The 18757-nt window shown below is 36.0% G+C and overlaps 1 protein-coding gene across 9 annotated transcripts in view; it reads right to left on the bottom strand.

Moving 5' to 3' along the window:
• Slc4a10 (solute carrier family 4 member 10) overlaps positions 1 to 18757 on the bottom strand; it is a 279026-nt gene that overhangs the window by 122168 nt on the left and 138101 nt on the right. For all 9 annotated transcript variants that reach the window (XM_076569565.1, XM_076569563.1, XM_006984614.4 and 6 more), the window contains 2 exons: positions 16526 to 16672; positions 6126 to 6264 (listed from right to left, as the gene is read on the bottom strand). Coding sequence is in view for 8 of the 9 variants with exons in the window: in XM_076569563.1 (XP_076425678.1) it covers positions 6126 to 6264; positions 16526 to 16672 (286 nt within the window). In the remaining variant the exon portion in view is untranslated. The remainder of the gene's footprint in view (positions 1 to 6125; positions 6265 to 16525; positions 16673 to 18757) is intronic.

The following is an 18757-nucleotide window of genomic DNA, read 5'->3' as shown; positions in this document are numbered from 1 at the left end:
TCATAGGAATGGGAAGACGCAGAGCACTGGAGAGGTCCCCGGAAGTCTTCAAAGATTACTCCACTATAGACTACTGGCAATGGTCAAGAGAGTGACTGAGTAATTGGATGGCTGAACACCCTAACTGTCATGATAGGACCATTATCCAGTGACTCATGGAATCAGATGCAGAGATCCATGGCCAAGCCCCAGGCAGAGCCCCAGGTGTGGTGGTATTGTGTTCCCCAAAATATAGTGTACCTTAATAAACTTATCTGGGGTCAGAGAACAGAAAAGCCACTAGTTAGGCAGTGATAGCACACGCCTTTAATCCTAGCATTCCAGAGGCAGAAATCCATCTGGGATCTCTGTGAGTTCAAGGCCACATTGGAAACAGCCAGACATGGTGACTCATGCCTTTAATCCCAGAAAGCGAGCCTTTAATCCTAGGGAGTGATGGTAGAAAGCAGGAAGGTATATAAGGTGTGAGGACCAGAAACTAGAAGCATTTGGCTGGTTAAGCTTCAGGCTTTGAAACAGCACAGTTCAGCTGATATCCATGTGGATGAGGACTCAGAGGCTTCTAGTCTGAGGAAACAAGACCAGCTGAGGAACTGGTGAGGTGAGGTAACTGTGGCTTATTCTGTCTCTCTGACCATCCAGCATTTCACCCCAATAACTGGCCTCGGGTTTGATTTTATTAATAAGAACTTTTAAGATTCATGCTACACCCAGGTGTCCAATTGATGAGAGAGAGAGAGAGAGAGAGAGAGAGAGAGAGAGAGAGAGAGAGAGAGAGAGAGAGAGAGAGAGAAGAGATTATATGAGCAAGAGATGTTGAGACCATGAGTAGAAAAAGTTCAGAGACAACTAGCCAAACCAGTGGAAACGCATGAACTGTGAACCAATAGCTGAGGAGCCCCCATGGTACTCAACTAGGCCCTCTGAATAAGTGAGAAAGTTGTTTAGCTTGAATTGTTTAGGGGAGCCCCAAGAAATGGGATCAGAACCTGTCCCTAGTGCAAGAGCCCACTTTTTGGAACCTAGTGCCTATGCTGAGACACTTTGCTCAGCCTTGGTGCAGGGAGAAGGGGATTGGATCTGCCTCAACTAAATGTACCAGGCTCTGCTGACTCCCCAGGGGAGACCTTACCTTGGAGGAGGTGGGAATGGGGGGTGGGCTAGGTAGGAAGGCTGGGGGTGGGAGGAGGGAGGACAGGAGAATCCGTGGTTGATATGTAAAATGAATAGAAAATCTCTTAATAAAAAAAAAGAAAATCTTCCCTTTGCAACAGATGAAGACCACTACAGAAACCACAGCTAGTCACAATCCAGAGTTTGTGGAGCCCAGTCCCTGTGTCTACACCTACCAAACCCTTCTACACCTCGGGCTCAGCAAACACTGTGGAAGAAGAGTGGGAAAGGTTGTAAGAGCCAGAGAATCAGGGAGTTTTCTGTGAGATTATATCTCCTAGTGACATCAGAAGCTACACCCATACAGTCTCACTAACACGACTAGCCAAACATGATCTGAATGTGGATGCCACCAATAAAAATGCCAAAGTAAAATGGGAAAAGGCCACAAGGCCTCAACCCTATATGAATAACTGCAGGCAACCAAGGAATGATGAAAGAGGAAGAAATAAATAGTCTTTTCCAAGGAAGAATACAACGAGTGGTTACCCAATAACAAATGGTCATTCCTGAAAACATATATACATAAAAATATTTATAACATTCTATAGACTGAGCATGTAATATGTAGGAATATATGAGTATATACATATATACATGCAATAAATTACTGAAAAAAGGTACTGAATTTGAAAGAGAGCAAGAAAGGGTATATGGGAGGGTTTGGAGTAGTGGTTTTCAACCTGTGGACTACAACTCCTTTGCGGGTCACATATCAGATATTTATATTACGATTCATAACAATAACAAAATTACAGTTGTGAAGTAGCAATTAAAATAATTTTATGGTGTGTGTGGGGGGTCACCACAACATGGGGAACTGTGTTAAAAGGTCACAGCATTAGGAAGGCTGAGAACCACTGGTTTGGAGGGAAGAAAAGGGAAGAACAAAATGTTGTAATTATATTATAATCTCAAAACTTAAAAAATAAATCTCAAAAAGGAGTGCTTCTTAGCAATAAATTAGAGACTTGCTTTAACGAATTCACAGTATAGTGATCTCATCCCCCACTCCTCCTTTTCCTGCCAACCAGGAACATCTGTTTCCTGTAACCAGTAGAGAAGAGCTGCTTCGACCCTTAAACAGGGATGTGTGCACTTTTGTTCCATTATCAACGTTTTAAACACAAAGAGCTAGAGTTATACCACAGTATTATAGAGATGGTCTTATATTGCTTTTCTTTTACCAAATAAAGATGAGCAAATATATCATGTATTTTTGAAAATTCAGAATTGTTGTTGTTGTTTCATTTTGTTATATTTTTTAATGTTGCTTTGTTTTGTTTTGAGGCTATTTTCATTATATAGCCTTAGTTTGCCTGAAACTTGCCATGTAGACCACATTGGCCTCAAACTCACAGAGATCAGCTACTACAGCCTGTAATGTTAAGGAGTACACCACCAACTCCAGCTCACCTTGTTGTTTTTGATGCAGTTGGAAAGAAGTGAGTTTTATTAATTTATGAAAAAGTTTTCTTTAAAGGCAGTTGGAAAGAAGTGAGTTTTATTAATTTATGAAAAAGTTTTCATTAAAGACAGTAACAACAGAAGAACACACCATCAATTTAAATCACTCAAACAAAAAAATAGTAAAATAAAAAAAAACTGACATAATGGTTAAAAGAAGCAATAGTTCATAGGGAAAAATAAAACATACATAACATGTAAAATCTCACTAATAAGAATTAAAATAATAATATGTTTTATATGTGAAATAGAAAAATAGCTTGAGTAGTTAGGATCAATGATTTGGGGAAAATAAGCATGTATATACTATTGGTGGATGGTTAAATTTCTCAAATTTACAATAGTAATTTTGTAATAGTTATCACAGCATGAGAAAAAATGCCCTCTTTCTTTAGTACATAAAATTCTACTGTTAAAATTCATCCTACATAAATAATTACAATATAATGCTAAAAAATATGTGTAAATGATCATTACAACAATTTTATTGGGAAAAGAAACAACATGAACATCTAGCCAGCTTGGCTAAATAAATTTCAGTCTTTCAGTTTAATGTAATTCCATAATTTAAAAGAGAGTATAAAATTTATATGGCCAATATAGGAAACATTATAAGTATATGAAATGAAAAACAAGGTAAACACTGTATGATATAACTTGAAAAGGGGGAAAACATGCATATTAAATTGTTTTGGAAGATTCACAAAGGAGTTTTAGTAGTGATACCCCTTGAAGAAGGCAGAAAACATTAAGATAGAGAAACAATTTTGTCTACTATTTCATACTTTTGAGTCTTCAAATATTGGCAGTTTGCTTTTTGCTTGGTTGCTTGTTGGTTTCTTATGTTAATAGGGATTGCCTAGAAGAAATCTTTTTTTTTTCCTTTAAATTACTTCAGTATAGCCAGGTATGGTGGTGCACACCTTTAATCTCAGCACCTGGGAGGCAGAGACAGGCGGATCTCTAAGTTTAAGGCTAGCCTGATCTACAAAATCCAGGATAGCCAGGAATACACACAGAAACCCTGTCTCAAAAAATAAACTACTTCAATGATTTTTAAATAAAATGATCTATATAAACTATTCAAAAATATATCCAATAAGTATTAAATGGGCCAATATTGTTCATTATATTCATTATCATTCATTCATCAATAACATGGTTGAACATTAAACACTAACTGTTGAACAGAGTTAAGGCAAACTAGTACAGCTTCCAGTTTAATATTCAGTGAAGTGCAATTGGTTTCCCAAGCTGTTTCAGCATGCGGCTCCTAAGGAGGACACTCCACACCAAAAGCAGTCTGATTAGAGCTGTCTCACCATGTGAAGAAGATTAACAAAGCAATAACCCTGTATTAGTTGTGTACTCAAAGCACATCCTCTCCCTCTGCTGACCATGCCAACCCCTCTACTTTTCTGCTTGAACAACTCCAAACTCATCCATCAAGAGTCAGCTTAGGAAGGATAAGCTCAGATCTATGGTAAATCTCTTTATAGCTTTTCAAGAATCATTACTTTCAGTTTTTCAGATTAATATAATTACAGCATTTCCTCCCTCCTTTTTTCTTAGTTACTGTTCTGTTGCTGTAAAGGGATGCAATCATCAAGGAAACTCTTATAAATGAAACCATTTAATTGGGGGCTTGCTTGGAGTTTTAGAGGCTTAGTCATGATCATGATGCCAGAAAGCAGACAGGCATGGTGCTAGAGCAGTAGCTGAGAGTTTCACATCCTGATCCACAGACAGCAGGCAGATAGTGAGACACTAGGCCTAGTGTGGCTTTTGAAGACTCAAAGCCTTCCATAGTGGCACGTCTCCTCCAACAAGGCCACACCACATTTCCACTAACTGGACACTAAACATTCATATACATGAGCTTACTGGAGCACAAGTCTCATCCAAACTATCACACTTTTTTTTTTCTTCCAGACCCTCCTAAACATCCCTTCTTGTTCACTTTCAAACTCATGGCCTCTTTTTAAATAATTGTTGTTACATTCATTATAAGTAATATTATACAGACTGATTAGCTTGTATTATATTGATGTACTTAAAAATATATATATACACACACAGTGTGTGTGTGTGTGTGTGTGTGTGTGTGTGTGTGTGTGTAGAGTAGAATGCAGAGAGGAAAGGGAGGACATGGGAAGAGATGGAATGGAAAAAGGGAGAGGTGAATATGATGTAAATACAATGTAAATACCCATGAATGAAAATCTCAAAATACATTAAATTAAAAAGTAAAAAAAAAAAAAAAGTGTCAGCTCAGGAATCATTCATAACTATGTAGTTATGCTGACCCATTCTCTGTTACCCTTGTGGTAAATGTTCTTGCTATTAAGAATGTGGTCCTCAAATCAAAAACATTTGACATGGCATCAAATGAAAGCTTGATAACGAAATTAATCATTACAGTAATTTTTGTTTAAAAAAAAACCTAAATTTCTATCAGTATTAGCTAGATTAAAGTTCAGTTAAGTAGCAACGAGGTAATTTAAAACATTGCATGAATTTATGTTGTTGATACAAAAATGCAGAACTTGAGACTCTATGCCTAATGCATACAAAATCTACATTTTTAGCTAGACCTCAGGTGAGTCATGGTCATATAAAAATCTGGAAAGCAGCAGACTAAGGGCAACCCTAGGTTTTCCCAGTTACTATGCATACCTTGGTCACAGTATTCATTATGCAACATTTACAACTATGTCCTTGTGTCTAAACTAGACTGTGAGATTACTGAAAGCAAGATCTAATGCTTTTGCTGCTGCTGTCTTATACTATTTGATACTCCATAAATGATTAATAAATAAATGAATTAAGTGTAAATGAACACAATGAATGAAAGGCATAAAATTTAATTCATGATTTTTATAGTAATTCATCAATTATATGGCACTACCAAAATATTAATTACAAATGATTGACAAAGTAACTTTTAAGAAGACATTTTTTTAAAACATTCAATTTAATGTGTTCTGATCCTAGAAAAACAACATAAATTTTTTTTTCCTTACCAAACACTACATGAAGTTGAGGACTATAACTAAAGCCTCTTTTCATGTTCATTCCTTATTTTTTAAAAAGCCCCACGGTGAAATTATCACATGATATCACCAGTTTAAGTGTAAGTTAGTAGAAAAAATAGAAGCAAATTACTTTTGATTTCCATTGTCGTGTTGACGGTACACAAATCATGTTACTGTTTATCTTTAAGACCGCAGCTGTAGCTGACTCAGCATGACTGTTAAATTACTCCTTTCAGATGTCATTCTGACCCATATACCATTATAGGATCTGCCTAGGCCAGATGAGCAAACTCAGAAAGCTGCAAAAGCCCTAGATGTTTGCAGAATCATTGCACTGGGACTCTGTTCTTTTAATGACCTAATTTATATGGACTCTATTCTTTTAATGACCTAATATATATATAAAACTTATATATATATAAATACAAACTCCTCAACCCAAATTTTTACCTGGCTGTCTCCCGCCATTCAGCATCTTCCCCTTCACGCCAGCAAATTTCATCCAGTTCTGTGAAAAGGTCATGAGGAATGTGCTCCTCATCATCATCCTCAGTTCCAAGAATAAACTGCACCCGCTGTGATGGGGTATCTATGAAAAAAATCATACAGAAGGACATGAGTTTATCATAGTTACAAGCTTTAAATACCCCAGTTGATAACTTTGACACAACCTCAATCCCACACCCCTTGTTTTCCTCATCTGAGTATTCAACTAATCTTAACAGAATACTGTCTAACATAATTTGGCACCACAAAGATATTATATATACATAGAAAGCCTGTGTAGGAAGAAACAAAATTGTCTATATCATAGATGACTTTATTTATCTACAAAGAAAATATCCCATGAAATCTAAAAAGAACGAAAAGAACTAGAGATACACATAGCAGGTTACAGGCTATACACTAGAATATGCAATTTCACAATAAAATGACAATGGCTTCAACATATTAAATATTTAGGCATAAATTAATGGAAACAAATACAAAGCCTTATTATATAGACCTCACAAGATCAATGATACAAACTAAATATGTGTTAAGGATATATTTTTTTTAAACCTTGAAACCAATAGGGTTTCATAAGAATGTAAGGAGGAAGAGAGAAAGACAGAATTGATAGACATGCATACAGAGGTCTTAGTATGGGATTAATGGATCATTACGAGAAACTAAAGTAAACATAAATAGCCAGTGCTTGAATTGCCTGAATTAGGTAAGACTATTAAAGAAAGAATGAAAGACCCAATCACAGCACAGCTCATGAAGCTGAGGGATATGGTAGTTGGGATCAATGCAAAGGAAGCAAAGAAACTGAGGAAAACAACTATCCATCCCTCCTAGAGACAAAGGCTACATTACTTGAGGTGAAGTGAGGGGCCCAGTGTTTGAAATACTAGCTCATACAAGCCATTAATGACGCTTGGTTATCTCCTTCTGAAATTCTCATGAAGATCAGACACCAGAATATGATAGAGACAAGCATTAGCGAAGAGACTAAGCATTAGAGAAGCAGAGTTGGTGCTCAATTCAAGAGGAAAGGCATATATTACTGAATAAAATAGGTATGCAAGAGGCGGTGTTTGGTGCCCAGGTCAAGAGCAAAGGCAGGCATTACTGAGGAACCAAAATATGAAAAGGCTGTGTTTTGATGCCCTGTTCACTGGGCTAAATAAGACTGAATTCATAGGAGAGTTAAGAAAAAGGTTGATTCATCAGAGATCTTAGAAGTAATATAATCCTTATGCAGTGGGAGAGGCTGTAGATCACCTAAAGTGGCACATCAGTCAGATTCATGAGGTGCTAAAGCACTCAGCAGATGTTAAGAAAAAAACAAACAAACAGCCCACTAGAAAGAAACCGTGACAAGATCTGTGCCTGGCAAGGTTCTCCGGCAGAAAATTAACAGAAAGCCAAAGCATTCCATTCGTGAGTTTCTGGAAGGCTTTAAACTCTCAGCAAATGTTCATGGAAGAAAGGATTAAGAGGTGAAGGGCTCCTTCTCCCAGAGGATGGAGTGTGAACTGTACTGAGGATGAAATGTTTTGTCCAGCCTGTGGACCTTTCAGAATCCAGGTGCTGCTGATGCGAAAACAAAGGACACAGTGCTGGTCCAGAGCCTATCATAGCTCAGAAGCAGATTCCAGTAGCAGCCATGGTGGGCTAAAGACAGCCCTTACTCCTGAGCCAAGCCAAGAAGCACAAGCCAGCCCTCCCAAGACTGCATGGAAAATGCACAGGACAAGGTGCTCATGTGGAGCACCATAGGATGAGGAGGCTGTATGGCTCACAGGGAATGTCAGTGTATATGCCTGCTGTATTGCTCTTTTGTCTAACTATGTGACTATACAGGACCTCCCAAACATCCCTTAACTGGCACTGTCTTGCTCGTAAGGGATGAGAGTGGCATTCAGAGAACTTGCCCACCCTTGGTGAAAAGTTACCATTACATAATGCTAACCCTTAAGGGTCTCACAGGTTTGTAAAAGCATCTGAAAGAGCTATAAAGACTACAGGGAAAGAATTTATACAAAGGAATCTTGCATCATTTAAAAGGAGTCAAAGGTTGTTAGGTGGAAATCCTATACATCTCTATGATTCTAGAAAAGTAAACTGGGAAGAAACAGACACTGGTGGCAGTGTCTAGTAAAGTTATATTACAATGGATGCATAGTGGTTTAAATGAGAAATGTCCCCCATAGGCTCACGTATTTGAAAACTTGGTCCATGGGTTGGTGCTATTTAGGGAAGTTGTAGAAACTTTAGGAGGTGGAGCCCTAATGGACAATGAAATTCACTGTGGGTGAGTTTTGAGCACAACCTCACCTACTTCAAGATTGCACTCGATGCTGTGTATGTGCTTTGGAAATGTGAGTGTGCTGCCTTCTGCTCTGGTCCCCTGCTGCTATTCCACCCATACCATTATAAGCTCACCCCTGGACTTTTAAGTAAAGATACAGTTTTCTCTTATAAGTCAAACACCATACCTCACAGTAGGCATGCCTTAACACTGGTATGTTCCTAATAGCTCTAAAACATATTTCTATTCACTATTTCTAATAATTTCAGTTTACTTCTCATTTATAACTTGGGTGTCTACAATACTACTCTTCCATCCCCCAAAATTCAATTACTATCTAAATGAGACTTAAACTTGAGAATTTTTAGTGCTTCCCCTAAGAAAGCACCAAGATGAGTCACTATATACCTTATACCTCCAAAGTACAAATCACAAGGTAAACAAGAACTAACAACCTCATACTCAAGAATAAAGAGGACTGGAGAGTGTGAAATAGAATAGCAAGTATTCAAAAGACTTCACTAAGACACAATAATAATAACAATAGCATAGAAAATAGCAATTTCCTAAATGAGTGTAATCGATTTAATGGAGACCATTTACTTGTGTTCAAAATAACACATGCCTTCTTGTCTCTGGCTTTTAATTCTATAAAATAAAAATGATTTTATGGGTATTATGCTGTATTCATCAAAGTCTTTTCATGACCATCCAGCAATATTTTAATATCTTTAAAAGGGAGTTGGGTTTTGTTCCAATAGAAATTCAAAATGTGTTGTCCAATGCCTGTTTTTCAATCAATTGGAAGTAGATACTTTAAAGTTGTAATATATATATATATATATATATATATATATGTAATCAAAAAAGAAATTTCTCTTAGTTATTATAAATATTTCTTCTTAAAAGACTGGTATTTATTGATTTTGGGGTAGCTTCTGAAATCATAGGCTACTGAACAGAAATTTCAGCCAAGAATTTTATAAAATAAGTTTATAGCAAAATATAGCAAATAAGTTTATAGCATAAACTAGATATAGAATATAGTATAAGAAAGATTAAGAATTTGTGTTTGAGGCTGGAGAGATGGCTCAGTGGTTAAGAGCACTGACTGCCCTTCCAGAGGTCCTGAGTTCAATTCCCAGGTCCTGAGTTCAATTCCCAGCAACCACATGGTGGCTCACAACCACTTGTAATGAGATCTGGTGCCCTTTTCTGGCCTGCAGGGACACATGCAAGCAGAGCACTGTATACATAATAAATAAATAAATCTTTAAAAAAAAAAAGAATCTGTGTTTATATTTACTAAAACACACAGTGAAAGTAAAAATGACAACATAGAGAAATTTGTCTAAAGAATCATATCTTATCCTCTGACTAATCTTTTATGGAATCTGAAGACACACCATTAAGAGAATTAAAGCATGGATCCAGGGTTCTCCCTGGCCCTTTCTTTTCTGTCTCTACAGACTTACTCTTTGTTGTACTGTAGCCTGCCTTAGGAACCCATTCTTCCAACATACTTCCATTTCCTGGGGACTCTGCTACTTGGTGGGGACCAGGTTTAGCTCTTTCCAAAAGACATTATCAGCCTTCTCTTCTAGTACATTTCCATTTCTTTGTGTTAGCCACCAATACACAGAAACACTTTCTTCCAGCCCTCCCCCCACCCCCACCCCCCACCCCCCCTGGCTGGACTGGACTGGGACTCAAAAGAACTCTCTATCAGGGACCCAACAGCCACCACACTTGCCTAGTATCCAGAGACTGGTAACCGCATCCAAAGACTGGAACACTCACCCAACAAGAAAAAGAACAATAGCAACACCAAGAGATACCTCAAACATCCTAACTCTAGATGCCTAGACACCAGTGCAAAAACACAAATGTGAAGAGTCAAGACAGTATGCCTCCACCAGAAGCCAGGAACCCTATTGCAGTAGGCCGTGAGAAATGCAATATAGCTAAATCTCAAGACAAGGACTTCAAAATAGCAATTATGAATTTGTTGTAGGACCCATAAAAGGCTATGAATAAATGCCTTAATAAATGCAATAATGAAAACAATTCAAGATACAAAAGTAGAATTTAACGAAGAAATAGAATCACTAAATAAAACCCAAACTGAAATAAAACTGAACACAAAAACTATAGGATGTCAACATTAACCTCAGAGCCTTGCTAACAGATCACACAACATGGAAGAGAGAATCTCAAGTGTTGAAGGCAAAGTAGAAGACATATAGCTCAGTCAAAGAGAATGTTAAATCTAGAACATCCTTGCATAAAACATCCAGGAAATCAAGGACACTACGAGAAGACCAAATCTACAAGTAATAAGGATAGAATCAGAAAAAGAAACCCAGGTCAAAGGCACATATCTTTTTTTAACAAAATGATAGAAGAAAATTCTGCCAATCTAAAGGAGTTGCCTATAAAGATACAAGAAAGCATACAAAATACCAAATAAATGGGACCAGAAAAGAAATTCCCTATGACATATAACAATCAAAATACTAAACAAAGAAAGGATATTAAAAGCTGCAAAAGAAAAATATCCAGTGCTTGGTTGTGGATCATTGTATCTGCTTCCATCTGTTACTGGATGTAGATTCTCTGATGACAATTAGGGTAGTCACGAATCTGATTATAGGGGAAAGTAAGTACAGGCACCCTCTCCATTATTGCTAGGAGTCTTAGTTGGTGTCATTCTTGTGGATTCCTTGGATTGTTGACCCCCCAAGGGAGGCTTTATCTTCTCTGAGGAGTGGATAGGGGGTAGGACTGGGAAGGTGGGAGATGGGAGAAAGGAAGGGAGGAGGAACTGGGATTGTTATGTAAAATAAAAAAAACTTTGTTTTAAAGAAATACAGAAAGAAAAAACATCAAGTAATATATAAAATAAGGACCGATGGGATGACACATGACTTCTCAATGGAAACTCTGAAAGCCAGAAGGGCCTCAATGGATATTCTACTAGCTTTGAGGGACCAGAGATGCTAGACTAGACTACTACACCCAGCAAAATTATAAATCACAATCAACAGAGAAAGAAAATAATTCACAAGGAAATCAATTTTATGACATTTCTATCTAGTAATACAGCTCTACAGAAGATTCTAGAATGAAAATGTCAGTCTGAAGAGGTTAGCCATACCCAAAAAGATACAAAATAGATAATACCAGAATGGTAAATCAAAAGAGGGTAAAAAGACACAACATAACAAGAAAATAACAGGAATCAATAAACACTGCTCATTGATAACTCTCAATACTAATAGTTTCAATTTCCAAATAAAAAGACATAGACTAACAGACTGGATTGGAAAATGGGATCCATCTTTCTGCTGCATCCTAGAAATACACCTCACCATCAAGGATATATATCAACTTAGGATAAAAGGGTGGAGAAAGATATTCTAAGCACATGGACCCAAGAAACAAGTAGATACAGCCATTTTAGTATGTGATAGACTTCAAACTAAGACTAAACAGAAGTGCTATGAAAGAATACTATACACTTATAAAAGGAAAAATCTACCAAGAGGATAATGTAATTCTGAAAATTTATGAAACAATCACAAGGGCACCCAAATTCATGAAAGAAACACTACTACAGCTAAACATACATTTTGACACTCACACAGTGATAAGGGGTTACTTTGATACCCCACTCACCAATATACAGGTCACCAAGACAAAAACTAAACAGAGAAATTCTGGAGTTAAGTAACATCATAAATCAAATAGACCTCCAGATGTGTATTTTATCCAAACACAATAGAATACTCTTTCTTCTCAGCAGTTCATGGAACTTCCTCCAAAACTGATCACATACTTGGACACAAAGCAAGCCTCAGTTGTAAAATCACAATCTGCATCCTATCTAACCATCAAGGATTAAAGCTGGATCTCAACAACAGAAATAACAGAAAGTATACAAACTGAACAACTACTACTGAATGAAATGTGGGTCAATTAGACTCCTGGAGCTCCACCCAGGGCCTAGCCATGGATCTCTGCATCCTGATTCCTCAGTCCTTGGATGGGGTTTCTGGCACGACTATTAGGGTGTTTGACCATCCCATCACCAGAGAAGGTCAGTTCCGGCTGTCTCTCGACCATTGCCAGCAGTCTATTGTGGGGGTATCTTTGTGGAATTCTGTGGGCCTCTCTAGCACTTTGTTTCTTCCTTTTCTCATGTATCAAGAATTGTTGAAACCAAGGTTGGACAAAGCACAGGGACAAATAGCCAAACAAATGGAAACACATGAAGTATGAACCAATGGCTGAGGGGCCCCCAACTAGATCAGGCCCTCTGAATGGGTGAGACAGTTGATTGGCTTGATCTGTTTGGGAGGCATCCAAGCAGTGGTACCAGGTCCTATGCTCATTGGATGAGTTGGCTGTTTGAAACCTGGGGCTTATGCAGGGACGCTTGGCTTAGTCTGGGAGGAGGGGACTGGACCTGCCTGGACTGAGTCTTCCAGGTGGATCTCAGTCCTTGGGGGAGGTTTTGCCCTGGAGGAGGTGGGAATGGGGAGTGGGCTGGGGGAAAGGGGAGGGGGGCAGGAGGGGGGAGAACAAGGGAATCCGTGGCTGATATGTAGAACTGAATGGTATTGTAAAATAAAATAAAAGGAAAAAAAAGAAAAAAAATGACTCTGTATTGGTGGAGTTTTAAAGAGAGTAATTTTTCAAAATATGGAGAAACATATACCTCTGAGAGGCCAAGCTCCATTTGTATACTTCGTAACAATAGTACTATTGACAGAAATAATTATAGCCAGAAAGGAAAATGTTAAATAAGTTTTAATACTATTAACGAAAATAAAAGTGTCTTAATTAGGGTTACAAAAAAAAGAAAAAAAGAAATGTGGGTCAAAACGGAAAAAAATAAAGAAATTTAAAATATTTTAGAATTGCATGAACACGAAAAACACAACATACCCAAACCTATGGGACATAAAGAAGGCAGTTCTCCCTGTCTCGAAAAATCAAAAAAAAAAGAAGAAGAAGAAGAAGAAGAAGAAGAAGAAGAAGAAGAAGAAGAAGAAGAAGAAGAAGAAGAAGAAGAAGAAGGCAGTTCTAAGAGGTAAGTTCATAGCACTAAGGGCCCTCAAAAAAATTGTAGAGATTTCCTTAGAACTGTAAGAAATAATACCCAAAAGTGAAATAATCAAGAAACAAGCAAGAAATAAAAATCCGGACTGAAATCAAGAAAATAGAAATAAACAGAACAAAACAAGAAAACTAAAATGATCTATGAAACAAAGAATTGATTCAACAAGATTGGCAAACCCTTAGCCAAATTAACTAGAAGATGGAGAGAGAAGATCCAATTTAATAAAATTAGAGATGAAAAGGGAGACATTACAATAAAATAAATAAAACATTAACCCCAATTGTGAGAAGTTATTTGAGATGAAAAATCAACGAAGGAATTATATTCATAATATATAAATATTAAACACAACAGTAAGAAAAAAATCTAATCACAAAACATAAAACTTTGATAGTCATTTCATAGAGGAAGCTATCAAAAAGCACATGCATTTTCCTAATTCCATTGTTGATAAAGAAATACAAATTAAAGCAATGAGGTGCTATTACTCATATTTCCAGAGTATCTGATATTAAAAGAGTAGCATTATCAACTTTAACTTAAAAGTGTAAAGTGAAATAAGTACTGATGCCCTGTTAGCCAGAGCATAAATATGTACCTACTTAGGAGAAAGTATTTGGTATTACCTGTTCAAGTTGAAAATATATACACTCCATGGTGCAGCAATAACCAGGCTAACTCATGTGCATAAAATGTGCACTGGCAGGCATGAAATAGAAGTGACCACATGACTTGACTCATAGCTGCTGCTACACTCTGAATTTCTATCAACAGCAAAATGCTTAATATACAGAAGCACATCTGTATATTACATAATAATGAAAATGAATAAACTAAAGCTACATCAGAAAACATTAGTGATTTTTCCTTTTCTACAAAAAGAATATTGAACCAGGATCTCCTGGAGGATCTCCTTTATATAAATTCAAGAACAGGAAAAACAGTGTGTTAAAGAAGACAGGATATCAAGCGTTCCTAGAGAATGAGAGCAGTGATCTGGAAAAAGCAGAGAGGTTCTGGAGTCAGGTCAGTTGGTTGTTAATTGGGTGTTTCTAAGTCATAGTTCAGTGAGTTGTGCAAGTTTTAATTTATGTTTTAGTACTTGTGAATTCTGCTATTATACTGTAGGAAATTTTTTTTAAACATTTTGGTTATTATCTATCACCAAATTGGGAGTTAAAACAGGAGCAAAAGCTATGACCTACCAAAACATAGCTCTTTGAATTCTGATTTTTCTCTATCTGTCCCATTTCTCCTGAAGTGTGCATTCAATTTGCCATCTAAACCTAGAAAAATACTCCATCTAATTGCAAGACTATGCTAATATATACAGTATCTTTGTATACAATATTTTAAGTAACTTGCTAATAGAGTTTATATTCTCAAATTTATTTCTACTGCTTATAGATTAACCATCAGTAACTGACATAATCCTCTTAATCTTCTTTTAACATTCTTTGAGAGGCTGAAGTGGAGAAATCAATATTTCTGAATTTCTCTCAAAGTCATTCATATTTTTACTGACTATAAGTTCACACTTCAAACTGTTCATTCTAAAATACTCATTAATAGTCCCACTTAGAGACCAAATTTTTAATTATACAAAGTGAGTAAAGTCTGACACTAAAACTAGCAAGATGTAAAACTGAGTAGTTTCCATTTGTTACAGTAGAGAGGAGTATTAAATATTTATATCACATTTTCGTGAAAACTACAGCATTTACTGATTACAGTATCAAAAGTAAGGGAGTAGAGACAAGGGTAGTCAGCAAACTGCTTGGTGCAAGCATGACAACCAGAGAACTCCAAGTTTACTAAGAGGCCTGTCTCATAAAAATTAAGGTAATAGCAACTGAGGAAAATACTTGATGCCAGCTTCTGACCCCTCCCCCGCACCACGTATATTACCCATATGGACACACACACAAACATGTATATACACATGAACACATGCATACTTACACCTAAAATTGCTTAAAAATTAAAGTGATTTAACCTCGTTTGTTGTTAGAAAAATATTTTATGTAATCAAACATCCTCATTGTCACCACTACACAGTCAATTATTTTTAAACTCACTGAGAAATCACATCCCAATGTTCTAGTGAACCAAAAGCAGTTATCGCTTATCTTTCAGCTATGTAAAGGTCTTTCCTTTTAAAACAGACAGGTTCTTAAAACCCCGAGTCAGATAACAAGTAGCATTATGTCTGATGGTATAGAGCATGTACTGGGGTGAGAGAATTCTCAAGAGTACCAAACTTCAAACACTTCTCCAAAGACGTTGTTAAATTGATGGCTGACCTAGAAGTTTTAGCTCAAGTTATTTCATGTTTCACTGGTTCAAACACCACTTTACAACATACAATGTGAAACATGCAGATTTCCAGCAGATAAACCTCATGTTCCTTGGAGTTTTTCCTATTTATTCTACATGTCTTTGGAAAGTAAATTCTGAACAATTTTGGGGCACTTGCAGCAATATCTTATGATATTTTCTTTGGACTCCTTCCAAGTAAGAAAAATGTTTGTCATCAGAATATTTCTTTGAAGCTTTCTTTCAGTATAGAAATATTTATCACAAGTCCTCACTATATAGAATATCAAATTTCCAATTGAGTGTGATGGTTTTTAGAATATGGTACAAATCTCAACTTGTGACTAAGTGAGTTTACCCATTATAAAATAGGATTAATAGCAAATGATTGATCCTTGACAAAAGAAACTTGACAAAAATGATGTGCAGGAAGTTACATTGTTTGGAGACTGCCTATGAACCAATGGTGTTCTAATGAAATAGATCTTAGGTCTAAGCCTCAATAAAGACATTCAAACAGTTTGGAAGGAAGGAAGTAGATGGCATAAAGAGCCAGTGCCTTATGCACTGGGGGGAATAATTTATTAAAACAAAGAGAATGATGCTTACCAAAAGAAGGTGACTCTCGTCCATCCTCTAGTCCAGAATCTCTCTCTCTGTCCCTCTTTCTGTGCTTATGACCACGATGCCTGTGACGACGATGGCTTTTTCTTCCACCCAGAGGCACATGAACTCCAATAAATAATGTTCGATGACCTTAATTACAAAACAAGTACACAAATTAAAACTCTCATTATTCTAGAACACAAAAGATGATGATTTACATGTCAAAGGAATCTCAGTTCAATTGAATTCAGAACAGTAAATTATTTTTGAGTATTTATGGTGCATAAAGCTTAGGGCTTGGTAGCATAGTTTTTTTTTTTAAATGATACTTAGTTAACTATACTACAGATGTAAAAACCAAACATTAATAATATTAGGCATTTTGCTATAATTTTGTAACTATTCTTATTATTAACTATCTTAATAATTTCTGTTATCATTCACCATACTATAACTATGATTATACTCCTCATTAGAAAAAATATCTGCTTTCTCCCTACACTTAATTGTTTTATTATACCAATTCTCTACTACTGTTTATAATAAAAAAGACTATAGTAATGTCCCTACTAATGACAAGGTTGGTTTTTTTTTTCAGTCATTCTCTTCTTTGTGTTTTGTTTCATTCATTTTATTTCCTTTGATGATTCATCTTTTATTTACTCATTGAAAGCTGGGGATGTCATTGTCTATCCTTGCATGTGTGTGTGTGTGTGTGTGTGTGTGTGTGTGTGTGTGGGCGCGCGCGCACGCATGTACACATTATAGACTCTAAGACATACACCTTGATGTCAGATTTCTTTCTTGAACTCACAATCTATATATTGTCCTACTTTCCAGACATAATCACCTAAACAACCTTCTTACAGGCATGTGATCTTTAACAAGTCTATGAAACTCATATTTTTCTTTTGCTCCAAGTATGAATTATCTGTCATCTATTTTAATGAATATACAATGTATCCATTCATCTCATGTTCTCTTCAGTATTCCAGCTGTTACTGTCCTGTTTTGGACCCTCATCATCTTTCATCATGATAATTAGAATATCTATCCCGTTTTGTGTATTACATTTAGGTCTATCATCAATATGGAGGTAATTTTTATGGAAAGTTTAGGTCTTAATCTAGATTATTTTCCAAATAACCATTTTGTCTATATTCTAATCTGAATATCCAACATATCTAGAATTTATTTTAAATATCAAATTAGTCCATTAGATTTTATCTAAATGCTTTAATCTTTATGTACAAAGAAAACCTTGCACATAAATAGCTACTGTAACTTTATTCACAGCTATACATATCACTTAATAGGAATAAAAAATGTATTTTCTAAGAAAATAAAAAATAAGCAATTAAGAGGAACTATGTATAAGCAAGTAAAGCACAACTTAAAAAAAAGTAGATTGTGTGACTCCCTTAAGAAATATATATATATATATATATAATATATATAATATTATTATAATATATAATAAATATATATATTAGCTCTAAAAACAAAATAGTACATATGCCATAATACCAGTACCTGGGGCTTTTTGTCTCCTCCCAAACCTCATATATTAAGTATTCAACCCTAACTGAGACTACTTTGGAAGCTGGGCATTCATAGAGGCAGTTAAATGAAATAATATAAAGTTGCCCAGATTCAATTAGTATTCTGACAAGAAGAGACGTTAAGGACTCCTCTCTCAATTGATTTCTAAGTGGAGACACAAAGAAGCAATGTGAGAATATTCAAAGGGACTGCTCTCTATAAGCCAAAGCAAGAACCAACATACGCCTGCCATAGACTCCCTACATCTAGAACTGTGAGAAAATTAAATTCTATGGCATCTTGCAATGGCACTCCTAGCTAACTAACATGGAGAGAGAATGCTAACTAAAATTCTTATGGTAATATTAAATCTCAGGAGACATTTCATTAAATTGTGAGATTTCTTAGATATTCAATGCATATTACTTAGGCTGACAGTATTTCCTTTAAAGGAATAAATGAACTATATAGATTTAGTGGCTATTATTGTACTAAAATTGTGTTTTATTTTTTAAAAAAACTAAAGATATTTATTTTGAGACAGAATCAAAATACCTCCAAGTTCTAGAAGTATTAGAACCAAGACTGGCATTCTAACGCTGAAAGAAAAATCTGATATTATGTTTATACACTAGTAAGGGAGATTAATAGCATAAACCTGAAGTAATTACAGATCAATCCTCTGAAAAATGT

Source organism: Peromyscus maniculatus, chromosome 4 (assembly GCF_049852395.1).
Source record: "Peromyscus maniculatus bairdii isolate BWxNUB_F1_BW_parent chromosome 4, HU_Pman_BW_mat_3.1, whole genome shotgun sequence".
Classification (NCBI taxonomy): domain Eukaryota; kingdom Metazoa; phylum Chordata; class Mammalia; order Rodentia; family Cricetidae; genus Peromyscus; species Peromyscus maniculatus.
Note: the sequence above shows the minus strand (reverse complement) of the source record. Positions and strands in the feature narration are given on the sequence as shown.